Below are 22,241 nucleotides of genomic sequence, written 5' to 3' on the forward strand. Positions count from 1 at the left end.
TTATATTTAAATCTTTATTTAACATTTGTTACACTGCATTCACCTGTGATGTTAAAAGTAACCAGTAGGCATTTGGAAAATGCCATTAATGTTTACATTTTTGTGTGTGTAGCAATGAAGGGTGACCGTAAGAGGTTAAAGGTGGAGAAAGCTGACCTGGTGAACCAGATGCAGCAGCTTTACACCACTCTGGAGAGTCGTGAGGAGCAGCTCCGAGACTTCATCAGAAACTACGACCAGCACAGAAAGGTGAGCAACCTCTCACCTCTCTCATTTATGCCCACACACTTAAACTGTGGCCAAAACACAAAGATCAGCAACCTGACCACTCTCATCCCACAGACTTTAACAGGTAGCAGATTTTGTAGGGATACACATTTCTAATGCAAATACATTCAATAACATGTAATAATAGTAATCTTTACTTATATAGCACATTCCATACAAGTGAGCAAAGTGCATGCATATATACATGGTATTAAATGAAAGGCTGACATAAAGAATAAATAATTAAACAAAAGTAGATATATACATCATATGTATAGTTGAGCAGATGACAACAAGGATAGATTCTCCTCTGCCTTTCTAACACTTGCAGTTGAAGTTAAAACTAATGAGGAGCTGTCAGACATATGGAAACAGTTGAGTTCATTATTTACTCTTTTAGGTAATGAAGTGTTGACTGCTATATTTGGTTTGTTTTGTTCCCCAGGAGACACACTGACACAACCCTGCAGCTTTTCACTATGCTAGCATGCTAATGTACCACTGTAGACTTAAAAAGGTCATGGTGGAGTGTAGTGATGCTGACGCTGTGTGTGTTTGTATGCAGGAAAGCGAGGATGCGGTGAAAGCTCTAGCTAAAGAGAAGGACCTGCTGGAGAGGGAGAAGTGGGATTTGCGGCGGCAGACCAAAGAAGCCACAGAGCACGCTAACCTGCTACGATCACAGATTGATATGAAGGAGAACAGGATTAAAGAGCTGGAGGCAGAGCTTACTATGGTGAGACACACACACACACAACCACAGACACCACACACATATACAACTTGCAGCTCACAGTGGAAAGAATGGAATTAGTTTCATAAGAAGAATTTCTGGATAGGATTTGTGTTTAGCAGAAAAACTACTTTCTAGGGCCTCCTTCTGCAAACTACTGCTTCTGTTGCTTCTGTGTTTCACTAATAAAATGAAAGCTAGTCACTGCATCTGACTAAGCTACAGCTGCCCACACTGCCCATTTATGGAAATACTTGTTGAGACATGGCTACATATAAAAACTAGTGGCTATTAATCTACTCATGGATATGTTAGTTGATCAATGGCTGTATTAGTCAACTAACAGATTCAATTTGGCTAACCGATATAGCAGACATAACAGCTGTTTTAGTTAAATAGTGAATATTTTGGTTAACTTAATGATATATTAGTCATCTAGAATCCGTATTTGTCAACTGGTATATTTTATATTAGAAGACTAGAGGATATATTAATTGACTAGCAGACGTAGTAGTTGACTAGTGAACGTTTTACTTCATTAGCAGATATATCAGCCTACAGAGATATTAGTTAAGCAGCATAAAGAGGTGGGCAGTATGACAATATTTTGTTATTGTGATGATTTCTTTCACCCACCCTTACTAACAGATATATTAGTTGACTAGAGCATATTTTAGTCGTTCCATTATATTAGCTGACCAGCAGATACACACACACACACACACACACACACACATTTTCTAAGCCGCTTCTCCTTCAGGGTTGCGGGGGACTGCTGGAGCGTATCCCAGTGGTCAGCGGGCAACCAGCAGATAATGAAGTAAATATAATAATAATAATAGTAATAATAATATTCATTTGCTTATATAGTATTTTTTATTTTCGTTTTAAAATCTCAAAGTTACGCAATTACAGACAACAGAAGAGAAAATCTGTGAATTTACTAGGTATATTAGCCAGTTAGCACATATATCACTGCTCTCAGAACAAAACGTTGTATCTCCAAAATGGTAACTTCACAGGAGAAGGTAAAAGCATACTTTACTTTTAATGTAAGTCAGTGTAATCAGACCTATTTCCAAGTAATCTTGGGCCATTAGTTTTGGCCCTTTTTGTCCCTACACATAATGTAAAGGGCAAAAGGCAATTTAAAATTATGTCAAAACCTGAAAAACAACAAATATATTAGTTGAATAATCTATGCAAATACTTACCTCCGTCAGTTTGTCTGGTGTCCGTCAGGTAGTAGGCCAGCTAGAATGCCGTCCCAAGAGACAGAAAGAGTGAAGGTAAGAGAGACAGAACAAAAAGAAAGACAGAGAAAGAAAGAGAAAGAACAAGGGAGAAATAGAAAGAGAGAGAGCCTCAGGCCTCTAGAGGCTCTTTGCCAGCCTTCATAACTTCACTAAGGACACATGGCATGCTGTTGTTTTGGCATTAAAACACACTGTCTCCAACACACACAGTGCCCTGTGGAGAGACTGAGGGCTGTTGGCTGTGCTGTAAAAGCATCATTACTCTGTTCATCTGCCTAATGTCTCTGTGCTCTGTGTGCTGCCCCACCTGCAGTGCCAACACTCCGCACACACACAATCACACAAACACACACACAGATTAAAAGTTTTAGTCTGAGGGGGCCATTTAGATCCTGTTGAGTGAAACCTGCATCCTGAGATCCTGATGAGGAGGCTAAAAACAAGAGTGGCGCGGCATGACAAATTAAATTTCTTTAGTTAATGTTGTTGTTGCTGTTGTTATTGTTTATTTTTAGTGCTGTTCATTAGTACAGTTATTCTACTGAGTTGCTATGTCCTGAGACTCTAATTATATCTGATGTCATTAAAGTGGCGTGTACTGGTTACTGAGAGTGAGATTAGAGCTAAATTTATTATGAGGCGTAGAAAATGATACATAATGATACACATATTTTCAAAAAAAAAAGTAGCTTCACTGGACAGGACAAACATAATCTTTATTTTGAATGTAAGTTAATGTAAGCAGATTTTGTTCAAAGCAGTTTTCAGAGCATTTGTATTGGTCCATTCATCGTGAGTTTTTCACGCAATACAAAGAGCAACTGCTTTGCTCAAATGTTATAGAAAAAATCAAATTTGAAAAAGGAGATACTTACATCTACTTTGGGGCAGTTTCTTAAACAAAAGTAATCAATTTCAAATTCATTCATTCATACATATATAACTGCCCATTTCAGATTACTGACTAATAATGGAATTTATCTACGTCTTGGAAAAATGTATCTCATTGCTCATCACTTCTACAGTGCTCTTTAAAACCCAAACACATCTGTACCTACTGAAAAGTAGACAGGGATACCCAGTAATCCTTTCAGTTTATATGGAAAAAGATAACCCAATATGGTATATGTCATTTAAACAGCCTGTCACTACTCACACTACACTACTTACTGCCTTTGAACTCAGGCATTGCACTACAGTCAGCTGTAAGCAATTACATGTACAGCAACTGGTAATCTATATAGAGAAAAATGTGTTTTAAGTGTATTATGTAAAATTGATATTGCTCTATAATAGACAATTAAGTATCACAAGGAATAAAATTCTTATTAAATCAGTAACTGTAATGTGAATAAAACAGGTTAAACTGCAAAGTATTAGATGAGAATAGTTCACAACCTAACACAGTTTTGTTTTTGATCAAAAATTGTTCAAAATTCAAAGATAGCAATGCATTGCGTATTTGAAAGTTTCACCATGCATGTTTTTAACAATGTTGCATTTTACCAAGCATTAGTTTTGGCCCGCTGTCCCTTACATCATTATGGGAAATAAATTACTATAATGCATATTTTGTTTTTATATATATTTATTTATATAAAATATATTATATATTATATATATATGAGACCTGTGTACAACCCCACATCCTGACAAGGTATGTGTGTATATGTGTACGTGTGTGTTTTTTGCACCTCAGGCGAAGCAGTCTCTAGCTACCCTGACTAAAGATGTTCCGAAGCGTCATTCTCTGGCCATGCCCTCGGAGCCGGTGGTGAATGGCAGTCAGGAGTGGGTGATGCAGGCTGAACTTCCACTGACTGCAGCAATCAGACAGAGCCAGCAAACACTGTACCATTCACACCCTGCAGACAGACAAGGTACACATACATGTCCAGTATCCAGTGGTGTCGTGTGGTCTGAGGTAGTAAGTGTTCTGAGACTAGCAGACCCCAAAGTGCAAGGTGTTCTTTGTTTTTTTTTTAACTAAAACACTTAGCTACCTTCATAAATTTCCCTGTTATGTTTTTTAAGTGTTTAAAAGTATGTTTACATTTCTGCAGTAATTTAGTAATTGCCTAGTTAATAACCTGCTACCTTCAGTCCTGTTTCATAGCTACGACTGGACTTTTTTATTTGTACAGTATTTATTTGGCAAATGTAATTCCATCATAATTGATCATTTTTAAAAGTAAAAAATATCCATCTTAAGCAAGCATTCAAACTTTTATGTGAAGTTTGACAATGTAATATTTTCTGTCCCCATCAAGCCTTTTTTATTTCAGAAACTTTGAACACTTGGATGGAAGCTGAGCACTATGTGTCCTTGTTTGAGTGTGCCCTTTTTTGTGGCCTTCCTCAGACACTTCTTGTCTGTCTTGTTTCTAGCTGCATTGCGGATCAGCCCCTGTCATTCCCGTCAGCCCTCCATCCTCTCGGATGCCTCAGCGGCCGATGGTGACCGCTCGTCCACACCCAGCGACATTAACTCACCGCGGCACCGGACACACTCCCTCTGCAATGTAAGAGCCGCCTGGCACCCTCGACCAAGTAATCACCCCCAGACTTCTCTTTTTATCCTACACTTCATGCACTGAGCTGCTCAGGGGCAGGGCTTCAGGAACTGGGCTTTAGATCCATAGATCACACTTCAGTGATCTTAAATCAATCGATTAAATCAATCAGATGCTCGGGAGGGGTTTTACCCGTTAACCCATAGAAGTTTAAAGTTGCTGTATAGTCAATCTAACCATACCTTTTATTGTAGCTAATCTAACATCTTTTACATGTAATTTGAGATGAATCACGTTTCAATTTAGTTATATTAAAAATATATTTTTTATAACATTTCAGTATTTCAGTAGGTTTCTCACTCTGTAAAGCTTGTCCTACCCTGCTACAATGGCGAGGAAAGTGATGATTAACTGTTATTTACATAATGAAAATGTTTACATTTACAAAATGATAATATTTACTTTTGACATTCTTTATCAAATCGTTTGAATTCTGTAACTATTTCCAGTTTGTTTTGATGTCCAAAAAATGACAAAATCATGGCTAATATGTAAACTGTAGGCAAATTTCTTTTCCTCTTACCAACACAAATGTGGTATGTATATGTTAGCATTCACACTTTCCACATAGAGTTTTCAAAAATAATTCATATTACAACATGTGTACAACATTTTAATCAAAGCAGTAAGATGTAAACAGAATGATTCAGAGTGGTTTGACGTGAAATACTCTGTGCTAGAGAAAGTCTAAAAGCTCCCTCACAGAAAGATATTACATGAAATTGTCATGAATACATTCCCTGATGCCTGAGATGTTGTTTTGACCTAAAGTGTATTTTTTCATTAATTCATAATGGAGCGGTACACGCAGGGCAAAACAGAAAACATATTTTTTTAGATGTAGCACTTTTTTTTTACCATGATCAACATTACAAAAACTCTCAGAAGGCCCAGTAGGCTTACCCAATAAAATGGCTATATTTCTGGTTTTTAAGCACCTTGACCTCTGGATGCTGTTACCGCTATTATAAAGAAACCCAGGTCAGTACGTTTCTCTAAAGAACCATTTTACATCAAACCACTCTACAAACCTCAAACATCAAATTTACATAAATTTCAAAAATCAGTGGAATTGCCATTTAATAGTGAAGTACCAAGTGTAAAGCAGAGCAAACGGCTTGTGGCTGCAATCTTGAAGCCCTGTTTCTGGGGAGACATTATTTTACAGTTGAATCACATGTAAAATGACTGACCTGGTCATGTGTCCACTACTGCCCCTATTTCTCTTTTTCTCTCTTTCTCTATCCATCTCTTGCTTATTTTGTCTGTGCTGGCTCAGTCCATGGAGGATCTCGAGGACCAGAAGCGTAAGAAAAAGAAGGAGAAGATGAGTCTGGGGTCACTTTCTCGAGTGTTTGCCCGGGGCAAGTCCCAGCGCAAGTCTCTGGACCCTGGCCTGTTTGATGGTACTTCCACACCTGATTATTATATAGAGGAGGATGCCGACTGGTGATTGAGCTGTGTGTGTATATCTGCACGCATGTGTGAAGATGTATGTGTGTATGAAAGTATGCTTGGGAGCGCGTGTGCCACATTGCTGAACCACAGGAAGGAGAAATACCTGCTGCCTCCTTGAAATGTACATAGTACACTGAAAATAATGTATGTAAATGAAATATATATTTATATATGTAGGCATATGTAGATATGTTTACATACCTATAAATATATACATGGGATCATTTGCGTGTGAATATGTTTATGCTGTGTTATAACGCTTTTATTTGTGGTAATATATGTCTCTTTTTATAAACTGGAAACTTGAATTACTGCTGTGCATTTGTAAATAGGAGTTCTTGTGCACCTTGTGTTTGTTATGTCTCTGTCATGAATGCTTTTTTTTCCATTTTCAAGCCTAAATTAGATTTCCCTTCTCCATTCGCTACATGATTCATTCTCATACCATCATAACCAACATTTAAAGAATTTGCTATTTATTTGCTCTAGAACAGCTATGATTACTCAAAGCCATCGTGCTAGGATTTCAGACTTGAACTAGAACACTAGAACTGTAGTTGAACAATGGCCGCTATGTATGTATAAAATATATGCACACTTATTAATGCCTACTACAAAGTCACATCAAGGCATGAGTACAACATTCTACGCACACCCACAAGTACAGTTTTTTCTTTGAATGAAGAAATGCAAATAAAAAAATAATAAATAAATATTTGGTATGTGGACAGGTGGAATTAGTGGAACTGAATGCGCTATCAGGCAGTAGCTGTGGGTGAGGTTTCACTGCTGCAGAGAAGATATCAGCATCAAATAGGAGATATCAGCACCATGTCAGAGACATTATCATTGTATCAGAAATATCAACACCACAGCAGACATATGAGCACCATAGAGAAGATATGAGCAGAGTAGAGGAGATATCAGCCCCATAGAGGAAATATCAAAATCATAGAGGAGATATCAGTGCTGTAAAGAAAATAGCATTGTAGAGGATATCAGAACTGTAGGGGAAATATCTGCTGTAAGGAAAATGCCACTGTAGGGAACATGTCACTGCTGTAGGGGAGATATTGGTGCTGTAGAGAGGATATCAGTGCGATACAGGAAATATAGGGGTTGTGTGCAGCTGCTAATTAAATACCCTCACTGTACTATTTGTTCACATGAGCATAACTCGGCATGGGCTGTGACCCTTAAACCTGGCCTTTATTTGCACATAAAATGAAAAATTATAGTGAACATTCTCGCAGGATGGGTGCTAAACTCATGAAGACCTTAATTTAACTTAACAAGTGCCAAAGGTTTTAGCTGAAGGTAATTTCCAAGGTTGCTCTGTTAAACATTCCTAACCTAGATAAGGAATTTTCCTTGTATTGGAATGTTTTTCTGAAGTGACTTACTTTCTCTGTCGCTCTTTCTCCTGTGTCTGCAAAATCAACAGCCAAAAGCATAACCTGCATTGCTTTCATAACTGCTTCTGATTTATTAGCGACGCTAATGACGTCATGCTTCTCTCTCTCTCTCTGCTGACATGTCAAACACACTCTTTTCTTTTAAAAGCTTTTCTTTGCATTGTGGAGGCACTGATTTTTTTCATTCGTTCGGCTCTGTTAAATTAAACATTTCCTTCCTCATGTTCGTTCTAATGATTTTTATGTTGTAAGGTTTGTAATGTAGATTATGTCAGATATAAGAGTCAATCTATTAAAGACATTTATTTAAAGATTAGGAAGGAAGTTATTATTTCAGTGGAAAAAAAAGACTGTCTTCAATTTCAGAGGCAGAAAGAGGTTTTAACATTCTGGAAATAAATATGATTAAAAAGATACCAAAATAAAAGCTTATTTTAAAATAAAACACATAACCCGACATCCATGTTCCTTTCTTATTGACCCTGTGTATGCGTATGTGTATGCGTGTGTGTGTGTGTGTGTGTGTGTGTGTGTGTGTATACCTTTAACCTTCCTGCTCTGGGGTTGCCATGTTTTGAGGAATTCCCTTGCTCTTCATCTGTGATTACCCACCATCTGTGTTAACACACGTGTCCTAACATCGTCTTACCTCAGTGGACACGAATGCCCAAATGCCACTGCATCCATAACCTACATGAGTTATGTCAACTGAAACTAATACAACACCATTAACCCTCCAATAATGGCAACAATACGAAATCATTTCATTCCTGGTGATGGCTAATCCTAACCAAAGCACTGAAGTCAGAGCTTTAGACATGCATATCAATGACATAAGTATCACAAGTTTCTGTACATAGTTTCTTATGCTGCGTTTACATTATGATGGTAGATAGATGGTGGCATACCACATGTTCTAAAACAGTTCTGTGAGCACCAGCAGCAATCACAATGCATGGTGGAATGATCTGTTCAGTTCTTTGATGGAGTCCAATTCTCCCAACTTTAGCAATCATGGTGTAACTGTGGAATAAATCAGATGTTGATTTTTCTTTAAACATGGATGCAGATTGTTCAGTACTGAAGTAAGTGCGTACCCAGGCATGTACACCAAAACCCAGACATCAACAATAACATACCATTAACCCCTTTCTACCAACCTCGTAGTTGCCATTCTGCTGGTGGAAAAAAAAATCAACTCATTTTATATATTTATCAATGTAATCAAGTTAAATAGTGAAATTAATGGCTTCAATTCATGGCTGAACTAAAGGATCTCCAAAATATACTACATTAATTTTTGGCATAAAAACTATTTTTGTTTGCGTTGCAAAAAAATGAACAAATGCAACTTTCTATTCCAGAAATGCAAAAGGAGCTGAAACTTTATGCAAACTTTTAACAGATAGCTTGGATATCCATTGGAGATACTGGTACTATGCTTGATGGCCACCTTAATTGTCCTAATGCGAACAACAGAATCTGATTGGTTGAGTAATTTCATGCCTCCAGCAAAAGTTTCACAAAAATCAAACATAAGGCGAATACATAATTTTGTATTTTTTGTATTTTGTGTGCAAGATACTATCAGTTATACACGTATGAGCTATTTTACTGATGTCCGAATTAATCACACAAATAAATCACTGTGTGTTAAAGCCTTTATATGTATAGAGGAACATTGGTTTGTGTTAAATATTTTTCTTCACATTTTTCTTCTAATTATATGTTTAGTTAAGTGAAGTGAACATCCTCTACAGAGAACAAACTTAAATATGGCATTGTTCTGCAGATTTTAGTGCGCACTTTCTATATAGTTACTGGATTTTAATATACAACCCCAATTCCAGTGAAGTTGGGACGTTGTGTAAAACATAAATAAAAACAGAATACGATGATTTGCAAATTCTTTTCAACCTATATTCAATTGAAAACACTACAAAGACAAGATATTTCATGTTCAAATGAATAAACTTAATTGTTTTTTGCAAATATTCACTCATTTTGAATTTGATGCCTGCAACACGTTTCAAAGAAGTTGGGACAGGGGCATGTTTACCACTGTGTTACATCACCTTTCCTTTTAACATCACTCAATAAGCGTTTGGGAACTGAGGACACTGGTTGTTGAAGGTTTGTAGGTGGAATTCTTTCCCATTCTTGCTTGATGTACAACTTCAGTTGCTCAACAGTCTGGGGTCTCCATTGTCATATTTTGCGCTTCGTAATGGACCACACATTTTCAATGGGAGACAGGTCTGGACTGCAGGCAGGTCAGTCTAGTACCCGCACTCTTTTACTACGAAGCCACACTGTTGTAACACGTGCAGAATATGGCTTGGCATTGTCTTGCTGAAATAAGCAGGGACGTCCCTGCAAAAGACGTTGCTTGGATGGCAGCATATGTTGCTCCAAAACCTGTATGTACCTTTCAGCGTTAATGGTGCCTTCACAGATGTGCAAGGTACCCATGCCATGGGCACTAACACACCCCCACACCATCAGAGATGCTGGCTTTTGAACTTTGTGCTGATAACAATCCAGACAGTCCTTTTCCTCTTTGGCCGACATCCATGATTTCCAAAAACAATTTGAAATGTTGACTCGTCAGACCACAGGACACTTTTCCACTTTGCGTCAGTCCATCTCAGATAAGCTCGGGTCCAGAGAAGCCGGCGGTGTTTCTGGGAGTTTTAACTTGCACTTGTAGATGGAGCGACGAACTGAGTTCACTGACAATGGTTTTCTGAAGTGTTCCTGAGCACATGTGGTAATACCAATTACAGAATGATGTGGGTTTTAATGCAGTGCCGCCTGAGGGATCGAAGGTCACTGGCAGTCAATGTTGGTTTTCTGCCTTGCACCTTACTTGCAGAGATTTCTCCAGATTCTCTGTATCTTTTGATGATATTATGGACTGTAGATGATGTAATCCCTAAATTCCTTGCAATTGCAGGTTGAGAAACGTTGTTCTTAAACTGTTGGACTGTTGGACACCACAAAGTGGTGAACCTCGCCCCGTCCTTGCTTGTGAATGACTGAGCCTTTCAGGGATGTTCCCTTTATACCCAATCATGACACTCACCTGTTTCCAATTAACCAGTTCACCTGTGAAATGTTTCAAACAGGTGTTTTTTGAGCATTCCTCAACTTTCCCAGTCTTTTGTTGCCCCTGTCCCAACTTCTTTGGAATGTGTTGCAGGCATCAAATTCAAAATGAGTGAATATTGTGAGCACCTGTGAGCGAATCCTAAATGAAGTGGGATGAACGGAGCTAAATGTCTACAAACAAAAAAGTTAAATTAGTTTCAAATCATACCTTCTTTAAATGCTGGAAAGCAGAAGGATCTATTTCACTAAAACCAATGAAAACTTACCTGTACATTTCCTTTTTATACTGTAAACAGTTAAGAGCAGCAAGATGCTAATATTACTGCTACTGAGTGCTGATTTGTTGACAGAGTAACAGACAGAGTAACTCCATATTAATCCACTCCTTTTGGACTTGCTCAGGAGCGCCCTCTAACATCTGACAAACCCAGAAGACAATATTGAGTAGCAATTCTCTATCTCTCTATCTACAAATTCTCTGGTAGAGCTAAATTTTACATAGTAATATAAGTACACCGAGTTATTCTAGATTAACGTTAACCCTGAGAATTTGGGAACCTTGGAAGATAAACCATTTACTGAACTAGGCAACTAGCCACCTCATATGAGTACTGCTTGTACTCACCCTGCAGAGCAAAACCAAGTTTGACACAGTTATTAAAACGTGAGACTTAAATGAGTTGTTCTGCTTCGTGACTTTGGTTATCTCAGCCATAGCAGATTTATTTCCAACTGCCACAGTTGCTTCTGCAGCCATGTCTGCCTCCTATTAGCAGCACAGCTCTTTCTGTTAGTGTGCATTGTTATACCATTAGGTGGATTGGAAGAGGACTACTCTTACTGTTACAGAGTTCAGCCTATTACAGACTTCAGCACATTTTAATGCACAATGACTGTTTTTTTTCTAAATTAAACATGAAAAAAAAACATAAAATGTGACTTTTAAGTTTGTTACCTGCAGAGGGTATGCAAAACTTTTTACATATGACTTGATATTGCATTAATGCAGTTGCTCTCTTTAAGGCTATTTCCTTTGGCATTTAATTGCATTGCAACACCTTTTATTAATGTGCATCCAACTGACGCATTTGAATAAATTCTATTGAAAGTCCCATTTTGTCAGTGTAGATTAAAACTGCATGGTTCAGTATAAACATGTTTTTATCCACATTAGTTCAGAAGAGAGTGGACTGTGATCTTGGTCCGTTCCATTAAAACCATGCTTTCAGTAGGCAAGGTCGTAGTTCTAATTCAGTCCCTCCTCTGCGCTTTAGGGCTTCATTTATTCACACAGACCCACCAGCCTTCCTTCTCTCAAACACTTATCAGATAAAGGCCTTTAAGTGTAGCTAATTAAAACCTGAACTGAGCAAATGCGATTTAAGTGAACTTCAAAGAGCTGTAAAGGTTTAGAAATGTTTTCATAGTGAAATGACATTTATTGGGAAGTGTTAAAACCAAGGCCAAATTTAACAACAGCAAAATATTGATTATTACTATTCATATGCTTTGCATTTGGTTGTAGTTTAAAATGACACACAGGGGTTAACATAGGCTTACTTAATAACATCAAATATTATTATTACTATTATTATTATTATTATTATTATTAGTAGTAGTAGTAGTAGTTGTAGTAGTAGTAGTAGTATAGTTCACTGATTCATATTCATATGTCTAATTTGAATTAAACCACAAATGGCCAGTTTAATCAGACAGCATGGATGTAACCTGCCCCTGAGGCCTTATGAGCCCAAAAGAAATTACTATACTGCCACCTGCTGGTACACACATGCTATTTGCACCTTGCGTAGTGAGCATAGGTGAATAAAAGCATCTTGAGCTATCAGCTGACATACTCATGGCAATGCTGCACGACAAATGCTGTTTTCCTGACGCATGCAAGTGGCTCTGACTGCGAATTTATTCACAAGAGTTGAGCATGGTCCACTTTCCAGCATGACACATAATCAGTGCACCCAGTGTGAATCTATGGTTCTCCATGGTATTGGTACTGTATAACATATGGTGGGCATGTGCTTCTAAGAACTGAGGTCTGACATGCATTATATTTTCTTGGTAAGAACCTGTGGAGCTCTGAGTTAGTGCATCATTACCTAAATAAGAACCTCAGGTTTTCTTCATGGGAAAAATCAATGGCATTTTTTAAAAATTGCCCCCTTGGGCTAAAGAGAAATGTTCCCAAGCTGATGTGTTCTGTCGTAAGTGCATTTCCCACTAAATGTCATTGGATTCAATTAAATAGGAGTTAAAATTGAGTTTTGATACTATTGTGCCGCATGCAAGCTAACACTCCTGCCCACAGAACTATCATCAAAAGATCTACAACCTCTCCAAAATACCCTGTGCAAGCCAGTAAGTAGGCTATGGTTTAAGTAGCTAGTGTTGTTATATAATAGCATTGAAATAGTGTGTAGTTATCCACTTCTTTCCTGAACTTTAACCTTTCCCTTTCCCATGACTCTTATCAGAATCTATTTTTGGATTTTCAGTGTTTACTTTCTAGCCAAAAACAGCTGATACTTCAGTGGAGAATGTACAAGTGCATGTTTGTAGTCACCAGAGTTAAGATGTAAGAGAACACATGTGTTGGGAATATGTGTTCAGCCTACAGAAATCAAGTATCTGTATTCAGGTCAAGTTACATGTTAGAAAAAATTTGGTTATTTTTAGAATCGTTCTAGAATTTCCTTTCCACTAAATTTCAATAAGTATTTATCCTCTTTAAAACAAACCACATCAATGCTTGTTTTAGTAACTGTTTTAAAATCAGTACATGACATGTAAAGTTGTTTTCTAAAGAACCTGAAGAACATTTTCTTCACAAACTCTGAAGTGTTAAAGCCTGAGCAGACTGATAAATCAGAGTAATGATCAGTTGTAAACCTCAGCGTTACAAAACTCTTTAAGGGATGATCAAACTGGTAACTAATAATGTGGACAAGTTTGTGATTGAAAAGCTTAGCATTGATGCAGTACTGGAGTCCTGCTTGGGGGATTATGGGAGCTGCAGAGGACTCAAGAATATATATATATTTTTTATGGAACATATGAACTGAAGAATTACATTAAGAGAACTACCGACCAGTAAGAGTCTTTATCAGTATGTATTCTAACTGTATTCTGAATACATTGCGCTTTTATGCATTGTAATTGACTCAAAACTAATACGCCTCATTTAGCTAATAAAGGACTTCTAAGGGCAATAATTCAGTGAGTTAGATGACCCTGATCAGGGCTGGAACTAAAGTCTGCAGAAAGGTAGATCTCCAGGGTTAGTGACCACTGCTGTAAAGCTTGATGCAAAAAATAAAAAAATAGAACCATTAGGATTAAAACCTAATAGTTCTGCTTTCTAATGGGCATTGGAGTAATGGTAGCCAGATAACTAGCTTCATGTAGAATGAACACTTTTTTGCTATTGTTTTAGTGTTATTCTTATATTTAATTTTTTCTATTTTTTCTAAAATAATATTAAGATTATATTTGGTGAATGGAGGAGCAGCAAAGTAAGAATTTCACTGTGCAGTGTAACTGCCTGTTTCCGCCGTGCATATGACAATAAAACTCTTGAATCTTGAATGCCTTTAGAACTCACTAGTAATCCATTAAATACAATAATGGATGTAGGATTTGATTTAAACCCCTAAGAAAACACAAAATATTTTTATATTTATTTTAACCATTAGAGACCATTTAAAATCTACCAGGAACCAACAGAGAATTTTAATAGCTTCTGTATTAATTTCTCAGCATTATAGAACTAGAAACCTTTTTTCACATTTCTTTACAGTGGTAGGAACCAGAACTTGTAATGTTCCTACACAAATATAGCCATTTTACTTACTATCTAGAATCACCATTGAACATATATGTGTCCTATGAGCTTTTATATGTTGTGTTGACGATAGCAAAATAGAGGCAAATCTGAAAAATATGCTGCCTTGCAATGCCCACTCTGCCATGAAAGGTCAAATATCAGAAAACAATGTTTCAGGCATCAGACAAAGTGTTTTTACCCATTTCATTTAATAGCTTTCTGTGATTTAGAGGCATAAAACACTTTGGATGCCTAGTTTCTATCTCTACCACTGTGAACCTTTCTAATTGATTTCCTGTAGATTGGAACAGTCCCTCTGGAACAAAGATCCACTAGAATGGAATATTTCACATCAAACCACTATGAATGATATTGTTTACATCCTAAGGATTTAATTATGCAGACAAACCAGTGGAATTACCCTTTAAGTTAGAGCTGCCATAAGCAGTATTAAAGCCTGTGTAGGAAAGTAAATGCAAGGTTTACTAGCATAGTGACTAACGCTAACTTCACCAGCTACTGACCAGTGATCGTAATATTAATCATTTTTGGATCACTGAATGTTATAATGTTGATCTAGTTGATCTATAATGTTAATATTACTTGTAACACAGTACTAGAGAATCTACCTGTTGAGAAGAATTGAGACTTAAGTATTTTATGCTGCTCAGTCTCTCACCTGCTCTTTCCATTACCAGGTAAATTTCTCACTTTAATTTAACAGTATGCTATGAGTAAGCAGCATGCACACAGTTGAATATGTACTTTGTTGAATTTCATATTTAAATCATGTGTAATGCAACACTTAAATTCTGGAGTGCCCAGAAACCAAAAGTGAACAGAAATATAGTTGTCTTGTCAGCTCCCAATGACTTGTCAAGAACCTTATAACCACCAGTAGCCTGTGGGTAGTTATAGCCTTACTTTCACATAACTTAGTTAGATCAAATAAATACATAGGAGTGTTATACTGCCAACAGTATGTGCTTGTCTGCATTCCCATGCATATGAACTTGAGTGACATCCCATTCTTTATCCATAGGATTTAATATGATGTCAGCCCACCCTTTGCAGCTTTATAACAGCTTCAACTCTTCTGTAAAGCCTTCCGACAAGGTTTAGGAGTGTGTTCATGGGAATTTTTGACCATTCTACAAGAAGTATATTTGTGAGGTCAGACACTGATGTTGGAAGAAAAGGCCTGGCTCGCAGTCTCCGCTCTAATTCATCCCAAAGGTGTTCTATCAGGTTGAGGTCAGGACTCTCTCATCCATGTCTTTATGGACCTTACTTTGTGCACTGGTGCGCAGTCATGTTGGAACATCCCCAAACTGTTCCCACAAAGTTGGGAGAATGAAATTGCCCAAAATCTCTTGATCTGCTGAAGCATTAAGAGTTTCTTTCACTGGAACTAAGGAGCCGAGCCTAACTCCTGAAAAACAACCCCACACCATAATCCCCCCACCACCAAACTTGACACTTGGCACAATGCAGTCAGACAAATACCGTTCTCCTGGCAACCGTCAAACCCAGACTTGTCCTTCGGATTGCCAGATCCGTACTTTGTGTACTTTGTACTTTGTGTACTTTGTTACTCCAGAGAACACGTCTCCACTGCTCCAGAGTCCAGTGGCGGCGCTTTATGCCACTGCATTCAATGCTTTGCATTGCGCTTGGTGATGTAAGACTTAGATGTAGCTGCTCAGCCATGGAAACCCATTCCATGAAGCTCTCTACGCTGTTCTTGAGCTAATCTGAAGGCCACAGGAAGTTTGGATGTCTGTAGGGATTGGTGACCTCTGTGCACTATGTGCCTCAGCATCCACCATTTTACGCACTTTGTGCCTCAGCATCTGCCATTTGACTGTGGAATATTTGGTAGTGAGGAAATTTCACGACTGGACTTGTTGCACAAGTGGCATCCTGTCACGGTACCACGCTGGAATTCACTGAGCTCCTGAGAGCGATCCAAATTCTTTCACAAATGTTTGTATAAGCAGTCTGCAGGCCTAGGTGCTTGGTTGTATGCACCTGTGGCCATGGAAGTGTTTGGAACACCTGAATTCAATGATTTGAATGGGTGAGTGAATACTTTTGGCAATATAGTGTAGCTTGTAGCATGTTGTACTTAACAACCTCATAATTTTCAGACATGCATTGTTGTTGGAACAAAACCTATATTCCCATTGAAAAAAAGATTATTAGAATCACTGTTATTAAATCTCCTTTTGGTTTTGCTGTTCTAATGGGAATTGGCTCAGTGATTATTATTAGAGACCGCTAGTGTCCAGTAGGACATCTTTAGATCCCATTAGGAGGTCACGAAATGCATCTGGAATCAGTCCCGGAATAGCTCTTAAACTATTAGAATCCTTTACACTGCAATGCCAACCCATCAGGAAAACACAAAATTCCACTGCTCACTATTGGACAACACAAGGACCCAGCAGAAAGTTTTAATGGTCTCTTAGATTTTTTTCAGCAGGATATTCATAGCTTCTGTACATTCTCGTATGTTCTAGCTTTCAGTGTTTTTGATCTGTTTTTCTTTGGGCATGGTGCAATTTCCTAATGGCAAAATTCAAAGTAAAATGTTTTTATTGTAGCCAGCAGATGGCGCAGGTCTGCACTGTCCTTTTCTGTACTACAACTTCATCAGGTTTGCCCGATCCTTGTCCTGGAAATCTACCACGTTGTAGAGTTTAGATCCAATTTTATTTTAAGACCCTGTTTGCATCTGATCATTTAATGCATCTTGAGTGTCAGAAATGTATTCAGATAGAAATTATCTACACAAAAATGCACCTACGGTGCATTTTAAATGTTTTACATTTAAGTGCTCAAACTATCTCAGGAGGTGTCACAAGCGTACAAGTGTAAGTGCATCTGTTTCTCCAAGCCACATTCAATAATTTCATTTCATTCACTGTCTAGCAACAATGCAGCTTTAGCGGACATGGTCTTTGACCCTAAAAACCAATATTAAAGGATACTTATCACAAACAGCAATATTTTTTAAAATGTTGGTGTAAAGCTGGTGTAAGAAAATGGATAATAGAATATAATGTAACCATCTCTTTTTAATACAACAGGAAAAATGAGGAACAGTGCCTGGTTGCTATTTTGGAGCTGATTTGAATATAACACATACTGCATAACACCTGACTACCAGGGTAAATGCATGTGGTCAAAATCTTTTCAGGTTACAGTTCAGATACAAGTACGATGAAACACACCTGATTGAGGTAATGAATATCAGAGCCAGGTGTGTTGGATCTAATCTCTCCAAGACCAGGATTGGCCACTACTTCCGCCAGAGGTAGCTGATAACATAATGGTATGTTTGATGATATGTTTGCCAACTAAAGATACAGAATAGCCAGGGTCATCTATTCAAGGAACACACAAGCCAACAAAAACTGGAAAGTCAACACACTACTATGGTATGAGGGAGCATATTTTACTTTCTTTACTAAGTTAGTCTAAAAGAGAGGGTTGACCTTTGCCCACCCCCCTCAAATCCCCAGTGTAATTCACACCTTTAATGTAGCTGCAGAGGAGAAAAGAGAGAAAAGCTGACATTTTCCTTGGCCTCCATTCACAGTTGTTAATCAGGGTCATGAGACAGAATGTGCATTGGTATAATCCATGATATCTTGATATCACACTTCAACCTGTTGACACTATAATTAAAACATGTTTAAATTGATTTACTAGTGAAAATGAGTCATTACAAGTATTTAGCTCTACCATGTAAAAATAAGGCTTTATCTTGCCCGGGTAACAATTGCAAGCATGTCAAAATGTAATCCTTACTTGGGAAAATTGAATTTCTGATCTCTAGAAACTGTGAAGAAGGCTAAAATGGCTTTCCAAAGTGATGTGAGTCATGTTCAGAATGAAAGTGCAGAAAGGGGAAGTGGGCAGGGGAAGTGGTCAGGGTTGAGGCTATAACACATGTGGAAGTGGTTATGAGCCATAGAGTGTATCTGTGGTGAATTAGGGCCGCCATTAACTGCCCTCACTGTCGGCCACGGCACGCTGTGATTCCCTCTGAAATTACAGCATGACTCACTTCCTCCCTTTTGTTATGTCTCTAATGCCAGATGACTCAAACCATCTGACGTTCTGAAGCCCAAACTCTACAGGAACAGCCATGATTTCTAATAGCTTTTGCAGGGTGCAAACTACATCAATCTTTAGGCAGTGATTCAACTTCATCGATTTTGGAATGTTAGAATCAGTTACACTTAGAAGACTATGCTTATTCTTCAGACAAAATTTTTCTCAAAAATTATTTTCAAATATCTTGGGTGTTTTTTTATTGTCTATAATTCAGCACTGTGTAAATAGAATGTGTAATGAAATGAATACAACATAGATTATGCTGTATAAATAATTATGATGTATTTTTTAAAATAATTCAAAATTAATCCAAAAGTAATTGAATCTGGTGAAATTGTAGTGACAATTGAGATGCTTCGATGCATTGAATCATCTCTTGAAGAATCATAAGTCAAGTCAATTATCTAGTGGTGTAAACCTCTGACCCGGTAATGACTTGATTCAGGGCAATTCTTTAAGAATCAGTACCTACTGAAATCTCGGATTTCATGATGATTCAATTCTGTTTGTTTTCATAAAATTCAGAATGATGTTAAAAAACACAGAGGGTTCAGATGTAAGTACGAGTGAAGGCACAGCACACAATTTTCCTCGATACACTGCAGCTTATCCCTTATAGCCCCACCCACCAACTGCTAACTTCTTAAGCACAGGGTTTAAAGGAGGTAGTGAAATAATGGAGCAGAAAACAAGCTGGAGATTAAACAGAAAAGGAAGGTTTAGTGATGAAGAGTTACTGCGGGTAATAAAATGATAACATGAACTGCACATGCATATTGCATCCACATCATGGCACATTTTGTCAAGTCTTCTCATAAACCGTCATATGCAAAAATTTGAATATTCCTGGCCAAAGTGCTTGTTTTATTGATTTTGAAAATTATTACACATCCTCTACAGGGAACAATATGGCATTTTTCATCAAATTTAGTGCACAATATTAAATTTCTTGAGTGTAACATATTGGAATATATATATATATATATATATATATATATATATATATATATATGCCCTGCGATGGACTGGCGACCTGTCCAGGGTGTGTCCTGCCTTCCGCCCGAAGACTGCTGGGATAGGCTCCAGCTTCCCCCCGCGACCCTGACGGAGAAGCGGCTTGGAAAATGGATGGATGGATGGATATATATATATATATATATATATATATATATATATATATATATATATATATATAAAATGTGCCTTATGTTCTCTGTAGAGGACCAAGAGAATTTTTTTTTTCTGAGGGCAAACATTTTTGAGGCTTGTGCCTCCATCTAACCACTGTGTCGCCATTGTTGGTGCTTTTAAACAGCGGAGGAAACATCATATAGAGGTACCTGCCTTTTCAGTCTGTGGGGCAATACCTTTCCCATTTCTGTGCATCATCCACTTTATCCCTCCACTGTCTCCCAGGGCAACAGCAGCAGACTGTGCAGAATTATTTATCCTAAATTTTGAAACTCAACCTTAGAAAATGCATATTATGATAATCACAAGACCTTGGCAGTCACACAGATGGCTACAAGTTTACTGTAATCATTAAAGGGGTAAAGTATTGTTGGTAAGTTTGTTGAAATGTCTTAAATGTCCTGCAATTGGCCTCAGAATGGGCCTCAGATCTCTGTTGTCTATCTCTCACCAAAACCATGTGACCATGTTCCCCGAAAATGTTTTAACATGGCAACTTTTGCTTCATAAGTCTTCTCTGGGTGGATGAAATTCTATGCAAAAAACTGGCCTCAGGAAGTAGCTCAAACTTAAACTTTAGTGGAATAAGTAATAGAACTGTATTTTGCGTTTTACCATACACATAAGCCATACACTTTGCTCCAGGCTTGTACACCATGTACATAACATGCAGGCAGAATGTATCCGATTTGTACTAAGAAAAAGACTTAGTACATCAGGCCTTGAATGCACAAATAAGACTACAGGAACTGTTTATATAGTAGTGGGATAAAGATAATAAAGCAATATACCAAGTTAGAAAAAACTTAAACTGTAGAATATTATTTTGCCCAAAAAGCCTGTACTTTATTGAATGTTATTATGATGATTTACATGATTATTTCATGGCGCAGTTGAATCTTTACCTTCAGTTTGATACACCAATGCATTTTTACATGCTTATGCAGAACAGATGAGGTTCTGTTTTCACTCTCGATCTATCTGAACCCTGAAACCCACCTTTAAACCCTCCCTCCTCCTGACCACTCCAGACTCGGACAGCCTGTCAAGCCTGACGCAGCCCAGCCTGTCAGATGGCGAGGAGCAGCTGGAGCGGCTGCAGCAGGCCGAGATCACCCGCACCAGGCCCATATCACTGTGGAAGGCTGGAACCGTCCAGGCCTGGCTTGAGGTTGTCATGGCAATGCCCATGTACATCCGGGCCTGCTCTGAGAATGTGAAGAGTGGAAAGGTATGGCACTGGAGTGGCTGTTAAGGTTGCCAACAGAACCACATTATTACTAATAACAATTTTTGGTGACTCTTTGGGTTCTGTGTAATGCTTCCGCCTCTAAATTGCAAGCTGACAGCCTTAACCCCTTAAACTGCTAGTCTGGTATTCAGTTATTAATCTTAGAGGGCTTTGGAAAACCAAACCATTGTTGCTTTTTTAATTTTATTTTATTTTTTTAAAAACGTTCGTAAATATTGTTAAAGTTTCAAAACATAACTCTTACTCTCCAATCCATGTATATAAAAGTCCACCAATCTTGAGCACATGTACATGCACTGTAAAAATTTTGCATTTAAATAAATTTAAATTTATTTAAAGTAAGTAACCAGTTTAACCTGGAATGTTTAGTTCATTTACCTAAAAATAATAGCGTTCTTCTGTTAACCTGATATCACAAGTTCAGTAAACTCAAGTTTGCATGGTTACTAATTTTTTTTATTTAAAAGCTGAAATTTAGAATACAGCCCAATTAAGACCGTTCAGTACTTATTATTAATTATTCAGTAACCTCTAAGAAACTATTATGTAAGTTATATAAATATGACAATGAGGAGTTGAAGTGTGGACCTACATGCAGACCATCAGACCCATAGTGATTAGCTTAAAACCTCACCTTTCAGTTTAATAGTCTCATTTGTTCCTGGGTGTGAATATTTGCTGTAGCTGATTAAAACAGAGCAGCAGAATTGTAGATGAGTTTGTGTGGTTTCTGCATTATTTTGAGCTCAGTGTTGGTAACTTCCTGCTGCAGGTCCTGCTGGGGTTGACAGATGAGGATCTGGAGGTGGGATTGGGAATCACCAGCCCGATGCACCGCCGGAAACTCAGACTGGCCATTGAGGATTATAGAGAGGCAGAAAACGGAGCAGGGTAACACGCAAACATAGACCAAGCCAACAAATAGCAAATTAAACAAGTTTAAAAAAGTTAATAAAATAAACAATATTCTGTAATTATCTATTCAAGAAAGATGGGACAGTATGTGAAATGCAAATAAAAAC

The 22,241-nt window shown here is 37.8% G+C and overlaps 1 protein-coding gene across 4 annotated transcripts in view; it reads left to right on the forward strand.

Annotated features, from left to right (window-relative positions):
• The window catches only part of kaznb (kazrin, periplakin interacting protein b), a 334,246-nt gene that overhangs the window by 304,415 nt on the left and 7,590 nt on the right, over positions 1-22,241 (forward strand). For 2 of the 4 annotated variants that reach the window (XM_017692866.2, XM_017692867.2), the window contains 7 exons: positions 113-249; positions 833-1,003; positions 3,956-4,136; positions 4,645-4,778; positions 6,109-6,235; positions 20,999-21,198; positions 21,992-22,110. In XM_017692866.2, the coding sequence (XP_017548355.1) occupies positions 113-249; positions 833-1,003; positions 3,956-4,136; positions 4,645-4,778; positions 6,109-6,235; positions 20,999-21,198; positions 21,992-22,110 (1,069 nt within the window). Of the gene's footprint in view, positions 1-112; positions 250-832; positions 1,004-3,955; positions 4,137-4,644; positions 4,807-6,108; positions 8,160-20,998; positions 21,199-21,991; positions 22,111-22,241 lie in introns of those variants that run through there. The other 2 variants (XR_005129279.1, XM_037532183.1) reach the window with 2 other exon arrangements.

This window comes from Pygocentrus nattereri, chromosome 21 (assembly GCF_015220715.1).
Source record: "Pygocentrus nattereri isolate fPygNat1 chromosome 21, fPygNat1.pri, whole genome shotgun sequence".
Lineage (NCBI taxonomy): Eukaryota > Metazoa > Chordata > Actinopteri > Characiformes > Serrasalmidae > Pygocentrus > Pygocentrus nattereri.